At 39.3% G+C, this 11,024-nt stretch overlaps 1 protein-coding gene across 6 annotated transcripts in view; it reads left to right on the forward strand.

Moving 5' to 3' along the window:
• The first annotated feature begins 68 nt into the window (after positions 1-68).
• Positions 69-11,024, forward strand: part of rbm18 (RNA binding motif protein 18) — a 16,794-nt gene continuing 5,838 nt past the window's right edge. Inside the window, exons 1-5 of one of the 6 annotated variants that reach the window (XM_039779033.1) lie at positions 69-315; positions 1,394-1,412; positions 1,611-1,724; positions 7,014-7,140; positions 8,231-8,317. In XM_039779033.1, coding sequence (XP_039634967.1) covers positions 1,618-1,724; positions 7,014-7,140; positions 8,231-8,317 — 321 coding nt within the window. In that variant the 5' untranslated portion in view covers positions 69-315; positions 1,394-1,412; positions 1,611-1,617. Of the gene's footprint in view, positions 402-1,393; positions 1,413-1,610; positions 1,725-7,013; positions 7,141-8,230; positions 8,318-11,024 lie in introns of all 6 variants that reach the window. The other 5 variants (XM_039779036.1, XM_039779034.1, XM_039779032.1 and 2 more) reach the window with 5 other exon arrangements.

Consider the following 11,024-nt stretch of genomic DNA (forward strand, 5'->3'; position numbering starts at 1 on the left):
CGGGGTTCCTGTGTCTAAAGTCTCGCGGAGAGGGATGCGGAGATGCCGAACATTAAAACAAGTGCCTCCTCTCGACTGCACAGGCAGTTAAACAAACTACAACATCACCCTGCGCCTTTGTTGTGAGACATTAGCAAGGCTAAAATCCTCCGAGCTAGCTAACCTGGTCAGTTTTATTAGAGGAAAACGTGAAAATTGATTGAAATGATTAGTTTCGCGTTTTGACGCAACTGAATCCTCCCAACGTGGGATCCGCAGCACATTAAGTTTAGGAAGTCAGTCTCTCTCAAAGAGGAAGTTTGACGGATCGAGGAGGTAAAGTGATGCTATCTAAGCTAACTAGCTAACCGCTAGCTAGCTATCCACGACTCGTCCAAAACGGACTGTTAACCGTTTAGTGGGTATATTTAACTCATCTTCAACATCTCACCATCTGAATGAACGAGATTATTTAAATGTTACACAATCGATTTAACCAGCAAATGCTTACAACGTGCGGATATAGCTAAGTCAATCGATCAACCTGCGGTTAGCTAAGCTAACGTTAGCTAACGTTATTAGTAAGTTAACGTTTCCATAGATTAAACATAGTTTACTTCTTCTTTGTTTATTTATCCTACCTTTATTGTTTATTTATTATTATACCAGAACCATTGTTTGCTTGACACTGTCAATAGAAGTAACTAACCTAACGTTACATGATTTCCTTTTCCTGATCAATGGTTACTGAAGAAGCTAGCTAGATATCTAAACTATAAATGACAACAAAAGACCACAATCTCGCCACTGCTTGTACATGTAGCTATGTATACATAAATCAAATGTATAATGAGCGAAGTATTTGACATTTATACTATGACATTTCGGTTAAACTTTAGACAATGCGCTCATTAAATACCAAAACACGGGAAATTAACCTGTCTATGTAAACTGAGAAATGGCTGACTTTTAAATGTGTTGAATTGTACTAAATCTGATTGCCTAGCCCTTTAGGCACTGTACAGCTGATGCTAGCACCGTCTACATGCTATTAACACTACCTATGTGTACTGTAGGCATAACTGTTTGACCTATCTAGGCACTTCCTCTTACAAACACTTTCTTGAACTTGCACTTGATGTCCTTTATTGATTTCCCAAAATGTACTTTTTTTAATAATGTTTTTCTGCTGCTTATGCTTTATGTTATATAATGTGCTGTAATGTATGGTTGTTGATGTTCTTTTGAAATTACTTTATGCTCTTTCTGCAAAGCAAGGTTCCATTTAATAATTCGTTCATTCTTTCATTAAGATTCCCAGCACTGTCTGAGGTTAAATTTCTAAATGTGGTTGACATACAGTAGGTTGAATGGCTGGATAGATCTTTTCTGATCACTTTTCTTCATTTTACAGATGCCTTTTGATCAATCATGTAAGCCACACAGTGCTCCAAGACCTATAGTTAGTATAGTATAGATATAGTTTCTCTGTAAGGCAATATTTTAGCCTTCCAGCTAACATCTTCCTTAATGACTGCTAATTAGCTGACACAAATGCAAAAATGTGAACTTAACCCTGCCTTTCCTTTTGTAAACCTAATTTCTCTGTCTTCTATTCCTGCCTCCCACAGAGTACACATGTCGTCTGCGGCAGAGACAGTGGAAAATGCCTCCATCATGTCAGAGAGTGTGGCTCATGATGGAAACCGCTTATGGATAGGCAACATCGATCCCAAAATCACAGAGTGAGTAAATCCACTACTGGTTTCACCCCACATTTTGGAAAGGTGTGTTCAGTCTCTGTTATTTAACAACATCTTTACATCATAATGAGTCTGCATTTGCTGGTTAAAAAAGAGATCCCAGTCCGCTTGTTGCATACACATATGCTTCAAACTAGATTGGAGCTGAAACTATCAGTGAGACAGTATAATTAATGTGCCCCATAATCTGGTCATCACATTTTAAGACATTAAAAGTTATCGGAATTGAAAAAAGATCTGTATTTAACTATAAAGGTACAAATCCCTAGACTGTAAACATGTGAACCAGCCAGCTGAATAAAAAAAATAAAAAAAGGATGACACTGAGCAGACAGGGCTGGGTGTGTGAAAGAGAGGGAACATGGTGGAGAATTAATCTGCTAAGGACAAGAAATAACCCCTTTTTGGTGTGTGTGTGTGTGTGTGTGTGTGTGTGTGTGTGTGTGTTGTGTGTGTGTGTGTGTGTGTGTGTGTGTGTGTGTGTGTGTGTGTGTGTGTGTGTGTGTGTTTTTTTTTTTTTTTTTTTGAGGAAGGACCAACTGAAGGTGTTTTTTTATTTACATGTCATCATATGTACATGTAAGCATCTTTCAATTGGTGCATTTGCATCTAGATATGTGTGTGCAGTGGAGTGTCTGAATGTGCAAAACTCTAAATGCTAGTGTGGAGAGCACCCCTACATTTTGTGATGGAGAGAGAGGGTAGTTTTTCGGGGTGTGTTTGTGTGCCTGTGGGGGCTGCTGGAGAATGTATGGGCTGCAGCTCTGGTGGGCGTCTAGACAGGCCATTTCCTTCCCCTTTCCCTGCTCTGCTCTATCTCTCCTTAAATAGCCCACTACTTCACAGTATGGAGGGAAAATAAGAGAAATGCCCGTAGCCCCTGGTGCTGATTGGGAAGATTAATTAGCTCCTAGGTAGCAGCATACGCAGTACTCCCTCTGTTTGTCCCAGTAAGTCAAGCCAAACCAAAACTCAGTGCAGAGGAGGAATGCAGACCTGAAATGCAAGGTGCTGATTATGAGTACATGAGGCAATGAATAGTTAATACAACTTTGTTTATTCTGCAAGAGTTGTTTTGGTTATTATTTATTTTTTATTAAAGACATCAAATTTTGTACTGCAAGTTGGTTTCTTAGTCATTATAGAAAGTCTAGAATAATGTATCCTTTTATTTATTTATTTATATATATATATATATATACACACACACACACACACACACACACACACACACACACACACACACACACACACACGAGATGCACCGATTACAACTTTCTAGGCCGATTCAGGTTTTCATTGAGTTAGGCCAGCCGATACCGATTTTAGCCGATTCCGATTTCATATTTTCTAACCACTTTACAGCACACACAGATGTTTATTTTCTATCTTTTCTTTAATAGAACAATTTGCATAGAACATTTTTTGAACCGATAATCGATCACTATAAAATAGAACTATATAAATTACTCCTGGTGTGGGAAATTCACACACATCTAAAGTGCAATGTTATGGAAGAACCATTTCCTTCTTTTCACATCCAATATCCAACTAAAAAAATTAGATTTTTGTGTCGTCCCTCCACACCCTACTTTTTCCTTGCAGGTGTTGCATATTGCAAACTTGTTATCTTCTGCACACACGCTGAAGAATTTCCAAACAGCTGACATGTTGCAGAATAATTCACGAGGTTACCTACATGTGCGAGAATAGCGCGGACACGAGCTTCACACCTCGAGCGGGTACGCGCGACACACGGTGGAAAAGTTGAGAGAAAGTAAAAAGAGACTGTGCTGTCGCATCCGTGTGTGCATACGTCCTTGAGAACTGTAACTCGTATAACTTATGTTGTCAGTTAATTGTAGCATTGACCGGCATGAACTCGGCATATGTCAGACTGACCTGCTGGTTGCCGGTCATGGCCGAGCACGTGAAAACCGGCCAATTCCGGTCACCGGCCGGTCTATTGGTGCATCTCTAATATACACTTTCACCCTTTGTGGGGTCCTCTGTTAGAAAGACCTTGAGTTTTCTAAGAAGTATAAAAGATTCCTGTTGGGCTCATATCTCGGGCAAAAATCTATTCAAAGCATGTGATTTGAAAAACAAACCAAATAACTTTCTTCTTCCATTTTATCTGCTGCCCATTTTAAATGCTCACTAAACCAGTAAATAGTCACACTCTTTTAACTTCTTCTTCACCATTGAAATGATCTTCTCAGAGCCTAGATGAGCATCCCACATAATAGATTCCCTTGCCCTGCGCACAGAGCAAAGACCCAGCAGGTGTAACTGGGGCTTTCAGCACATATTCATGTTTTTGTGCTTTTGGCTGCTGAGAGAGGGAATTTCTCATTAGTGGTAATTCATCACCATCTCCCTCTCGGTTCTCTTTTGCGTCCTCTTGTTACATTTTAAGTTGCATACCTGGAAGTTGTCATGGTTTTTAAATTATGAATTAAAGAACTTAGAAACATCATCTTACTCATGCTGTAGATTCTTATGAAAATAATATGTTGTAGATAGCTGCTTTGCCAGAAAGTCCAATTTCACCCCCTCCTCTCTAGAGTTATTCCCCTCTGACCTGCAGTTTCTGTACGGAACCTTTTGTCTTATCTTTTTCTGGACTGGACTCACATCCCCCTTTCACTTCCTTCCTCTTCTTTGCTTCCTAGCTCTTGTGTCTCTCCTACCTGGCTCCTCACCTCCAGTCTTCTTTTGGCTTCTCCTCCTCTTCCTCCACCTTTCACCTTGCCGTCAACATCCCCCCTATGAACTTTACTCTCCCTCTCCACAACATTCCCTCCCTTTCCTCCCCCTCACCTCCTCTTCCTCCGGTGGTTTTTACAGCCCCCAGGAGGAGCGGTCCATTGTGGTTCAGCTCGCAAGCATCCAAAAATGTTCTTAGAGTGTCAGCCGTCTAATCTCTTTCACATTTACATATTTGCACAAACATGCGTTATACATTTATTTGAATATATAGCAATATTAAAGGTAATATTTTGTACATTAAAACCTTTTAGAGTTTTTGCAATTGATTTTAAATGACTGCCTTTCTCATTTCCTGAATAGTGGTTCAGAGGTTCAGAGGTGCACAAAGTGCAAAGGCAAACTATTTGAGTAAAGGAGGGCAGAAAAGTGTTTTTAAGTAATATGATAAACCTTTATTTAATGAGCCTACTGCTGGAGGAGCCACCCTCACATGGGAGGTTGCAGGGTGTTGTCTGGGAAAAGCAGGAATTCTCTTTGGCCTAAAGCCCTCCAGGGAGTCATAGAAGGGTGGAAGACATTAGTACAACCTGTAGCTGAGACGCACAATTCACCCTCCGTAACACACACACGCACACACACACGCACACGCACACTTTATTTTTAAAAATAACAAGCAACTAAACAATTAAAGGCTGCAGCATTAATTGTGCAGTTATACAAAACACCTGAGGTCACTGTGAGGCCTGGACAGTCACACAAGGCAAAGGCACAAAAAACAAAATCACAGGAAGGTGTTTGTTGGTTTCTTTTGTTAGTGTATTTTCAATATTGTTTCTGTTGCTTTTTATTGTTGACATGTTGACATGTCACTGTAAGAAAAGCACAGATTTTAATGATGAAATCAATGATGGCTGAATTCTGTTTACGCTGCTTCAGTTTCAGAGTCCTGGTATCGACCATGCTGTCACGGTGTCATCATGACTTACTGGGACACTTGAATAAAACAGAGCCATCGTTTATGTTATTAGTAACTATTAGCTTTTCCTGCTAAGACAAGTCAAAATATCTGCAGGGAAAATGGCTTATTACCAGATGCGACGAACAAATGGTGCCCATCAGTTACATGAATTAATTTGAGAACATAAAAATCCATGAATTGTAATTTTTTTGTAAAGGGTGGTGCAGTCTGTCCTGTACCGAGACCTTTTGTTTGTTTGGTTTTACAGTGAAGGATGCTCAGGCTTGGTCTCATTACCTTTTCATTGAGGAATATGAGGTGATTCCCAAGTGGTTTCAATGACGACTCAATCAGGAAGACACGGCAGACACACACTGTTTCTGGTAGAGGGACACCAGACTTGATGACATGATATTAAACCCGAAGCAATTACTCCATTAGTTGATTAATTAGTAATTCGTCGAAGGAAGGAAATAAATTGGCAACGATTTTGATTATTGATTTATCGTTTCAGTCGTTTTTTGAGCAAACTGCCAAACATTTATTGGTTCCAACTTCTCAAATGTGAATATTTTCTAACACACTAAATTGAATATCTTATCTGAATGTTTGAATATCAGACAAAACAACTAATTTAAATATGTCAACTTGTGTCTTGGGAAATTATAATGGGCACTTTTCACTATTTTCTGACCAGTTATAGACCAAACAGTTAATACATTTATTGTATTAACTCTGATATTGCCTATCAGAAAAAAGAAAATGCCTTATGTTGCGCACGCAGAAATAAGAATATTGCACTTATAAATCATTTGATACACCAGAGCTTTGATGAGTCATGAAATGGAAAAGCACCTGCTGTTCAGCTTGCTTGGAAACATTCAATCAGCACCTGGGTATTTACGGTAACATAGCAGTGAACATACAGTAGTCTACAGGTGGCCCTGAACTCATTGCTCTTTTCCACACTGTCAGAAGAAATATTTTTCCCATGGCTGCCAGTGGTCAGTTACACGCAAACCTACACATCCTGACACACGCTACATAGCTCTTCAATGACCACATATATATGTATTTGTAGTCCATCGGTCCCAGGCAGCTCCACACAGTGAGTGGATGTTGTTTGTGCAGAGCTCGGTGCTCAGGGGGGATTTGAGGCTTCCTCTTTTTTATTCCCTCATTGTCCTGCTACTGTATCCTCAGCATTGTCTCAATGAGAGATTTACTGTCACTGGGCTGCCACCCCAGCTGGCCTGCTGCTAAAAAGGTGTCAGGGAGAGAACACTGTCATTCTCATTAGCTGAACTTGACAGATTCACAGACTGTAGGATTGCAAATACAGTGTGGAGCAGCTCTATGTGGCTGGTTCATAGGGTTGAACTACATCTACTGCATATAGTGCATTTCATTGATCATTATGGAAATGTTGGATAAGAATAGGTCTCACATGGGGCATTTTATGAAAATAAAAGCTTGTTCTGTGTTCTTAAAATCCATTACAAAATAGATACTAAGAACAACTACAGTTTTCCTCTTTCCTATATTCTATTTTTCTTGTATCTTTTTTTGTGCTCTCTTTCACATGATTCCTCTCTCGGCAGATATCACCTGGTGAAGTTGTTGGAGAAGTTCGGCAATGTGAAACAGTTTGACTTCCTGTTTCATAAGTCTGGGCCTTTGGAGGGACAGCCACGGGGCTACTGCTTTGTCAACTTTAACACCAGAGAGGTACATACAAGATTTATTGTTTCCAATATGTATATTTTATTTTAATTTGTATATATTTTATTTTTATTTTGCCACAGTATGTATTTTTGTAAACTGATGGTACAAACTCAGATGTGTCAAATACTAAGTTTTTTTTAAGTCATGCTAAGTGTTAGTTACAAAAACGACATGGCACATATGTCAATAATTAGTTTTTTTAAGCGATATACTCGATAATTTTAATTACTGCAATTCTAATTCCACAATCTGTCAATAATTGGCAGTACAATTTGATATAGATTTTTCATGAATTCAAGAATATATCAGTCCACGATGATAGTATGTCTATATATTGGTGTGACTTTGCCTTGTACTTTGCACATCCGCTCTTACAGTCTAATATATTTCATCAGAGGGATTCACTTTATTGAGTGTAATAACACTCTCCATTGTCAAATATCATAGGAAAGCTTTATTAGACAGTTTCAAGCAGTCAGGAGGACCTGATTATGTGTCTAACTGAAGTGGACCGTATTTCCAAAAAAAAGAGAAAAGGACTTAAAAGGAACCTGCTCAGCTTCGCAGGTTCAGCAGGCAGTATTTGTTTTGGAGTGAGCCTGGGGATCATGATAAGCATCTTGTTTCACAGCTAGTGTCTATCAGTGGGATATGAAGCCCTCCCAAAAGGATTATACAGAGGAAGTGTGTGTTTATCTTACACACTCGCACACACTTAGACACTCACACACACATAGAAAAGGTACTTTATTAATATAATTTATCATCAAAGCCACTTACTCTTTTGATTAGACAAAACTACTCACACTGCCTCTCAAACACACAACAGAGACACACGTTATGGTCTCTGTGCAGGCAGAGTGGCACATCATCGTCTATTATTGTTTCTGCCGTCTCTCTATGGTGAAGACTAATTATTTAAAGACTTGGGTGCAATCATCAAGGCTGCTTTGATTATAAAAAATCAGTTCCTCTTCCTTTCTCTCCCTGTGTGTGTGTGTGTGTGTGTGTGTGTGTGTGTGTGTGTGTGTGTGTGTGTGTGTGTGTGTGTGTGTGTGTGTGTGTGTGTGTGTGTGTGTGTGTGTACCTACAGGAGGCAGAGAGGGCAATCCAGTGTTTGAATGGGAAGCTAGCTTTGTCGAAGAAGCTGGTTGTGCGCTGGGCGCACGCACAGGTGAGGGTAAGTGTCGAACTCGGCTCCCTTTTTTTTATAAAACTGAAAATCGTATACATCTGGATGAGTCCCTGTTGTCATAGACAGAAACAAGGCTGAGAAGAAGAGAGAATAATTCTTAAGATGAAGGGCACTCTTGAATGCTGAGTTTTAGTCTGAACTGTGGTAAAAGATTATAAGCAACTGTTGATTCACATTTTTACTGCAGTAGTCAGATTATGGAGAGCAGTGGGATCCCAGCACAATCTATGCCTGTCTCCTAACAATAGACCACCTACTGGCAATGGGTGAAGGGATATCCTGTATAGAGACGAATCACGCCCTACACACACACACACACACACACACACACACACACACACACACACACACACACACACACACAGTAGAAGGAGGTCAAGGTCAATGCTGCCGGCTCTAAGACAACACGTAGTTGGATAAATCTGCTCCCAGATTCATTGTAACTGGGCTCAATCCACCATTCCAACCAAAAATAGCTTTAGTTATTTATACCTTTTTATAAACTTAAAATGTTAGCTCTTTGTATCCCAAATGAATACCTGTCTGTCTTATCAAATGCAAATAGGTTTTAACTACTTTACTCACAGTGTCTGTCAACACCTTCTGCATGCCCTTCCCTTACACTTGCCAGTGGCCTCAAATTCAATACTGTTCTAACATAGGTAGGGTACACTTTTATTAGCAAAGTTATCAGCCAGAAGATGTTTTGCTGCATCACTGAGCTACAGCACGTTTTATCTACAAGTACAGGTGTGTTAATATTAAAATGTATTTTTATTTGAAGAAATTGGTATCTTTCTGTCTCTACGAGTACGTGACATACTGGAAGTAGTTTTCGGCATCCATGCATCAAATTTTAAGCATATAGCAGCTGATTAACATATTTAGTTTTATAGTACCCTAATAGCTCAGCCGTTTAGGGTGTAAAAGTCGGTGTTACAATTTTGGCTTCTGTCTTCATTTTCAAGCACGCTCGGATTCAAAGCATGGTTAATATGATGTTGCAAACACATCAGCCAGGTATGAGAAAAGCTGCACCACAGGAATTTGGTTCTGTCCAGCTGCTCGCTGTGGACCAAGATTTCTAGTCCGTGTCACAGTTGACAAAGGTGAATTGCAAGATGCATAATTAAAGTTTGAGACCAATATATCAATCAAAATGATCCTCACATTGTCTGACACAGTCTGGGATTGTTCTGCTTCGGGATATAAAATGGGATTTTACAGTTTAATCTTATTACACAAGTAAGATCAGAGCAATTTTCCAGCAATGGGGCCAGCTCAGGTCCAGTTTAATGTGATATGTTTTTAGCTAGGCCTTTCCAACCCAGAAGTGACGTGCTGCTGGGATAAGTGAGTCAGAGACATTCAGCGTTAGAAGTTGTTGTCTTGTTTCCAGGCTTACAGCTTGACTTCATTACATAGGCTTTAAAAGAGAGAAAATCACATTGATGAACGTTCCTTAAAGTTTCCCCCTAATTCTTCACAAATCTTTTCAAACAGTTAAACAAATAATGTCCTAATTCATTACTGTGTTATTCTATATTTATTAATACACAGTTTAGCCAAGTTCTGTTCTATGCATGCTACATTAATGGTACCTGAAACTCATCATCACTAACCTTCTATCAACTTCCTGTGACTGTATCCATGATGAACTATAACACATGAAGCACTTATTTTAATCCTTAATAAATCTCTTAACACTCTTAACTAACTGTGTGATTACAGTTAGTGTAGGCCAATGGTTCTCAAACTTACCATGCACCACTTCAGAAAATATTAGGTTACCGTTAGTACCACCTTTATGGCCCACATAAAAATTGTGTAGCGTAGGCCTACCCTATTCAGCTAAGGACAGTTCACGCAGGAGTAGGGCTGGACGATATGGAGAAAATCAAATAGGACGCTATTTTTGTCCCAATATCTCGATATCTATATTGCGGCGATTATTGTAGGGTTGACATTTGGTGCTTTTAACAAAAATATTCACACAGAGAGATTTGTGATAAATAATCATCAATAATGTGTATTTAATGACTAAGAGGCTAAAGACAAATAATAGAACATTCAGGTAAGGACATCACTTTCCTGTAATGCAGCCTTTAAAAACAGAAAAAAAACACCTCATGCCATATTACCATGTTACAATATCCAAAATCTAAGATGATATCTCCTGTCTCCTATCACGATATCGATATAATAACGATATATTGCCCAGCCCTACGCAGGAGGCAGGTCTATTCCTAAAAAAACAATATTTATTGTAGACCACCACGCTGTACTTCCTCTGTCCCGCTCCAACTGAATCTAAATTTGAGGTAACTCGGGTCATATCTCATTACTGTTTTGCATCATTTGCTGCTAGCAGGTGCTGTGGAGACTTCACCGCCGCAACTATCACTACAGTTTTAACAGGGCTGTTCGAAATATTCTCCTCATCCACACTTCTCTTCCCAATACTTAAAGTTTGGAGACACAATGCACTGTTTTTGAACCATTCTTTTTGCCTCTGCTTACTATCTTGCCATCACAGCTCGTAACTAATTATGGATGTATCCACCCCCCGACCATGTAACTATGTAGCAAGCTGATATGGAAACAAAAAATTGTTATTTTTAATTACTTTTAACTGATCCTAGTTTAAAGTGACTATATGTAACTTTTAAATGTTTCTGAAACTGTGTAATGG

This window comes from Perca fluviatilis, chromosome 17 (genome assembly GCF_010015445.1).
Source record: "Perca fluviatilis chromosome 17, GENO_Pfluv_1.0, whole genome shotgun sequence".
Classification (NCBI taxonomy): domain Eukaryota; kingdom Metazoa; phylum Chordata; class Actinopteri; order Perciformes; family Percidae; genus Perca; species Perca fluviatilis.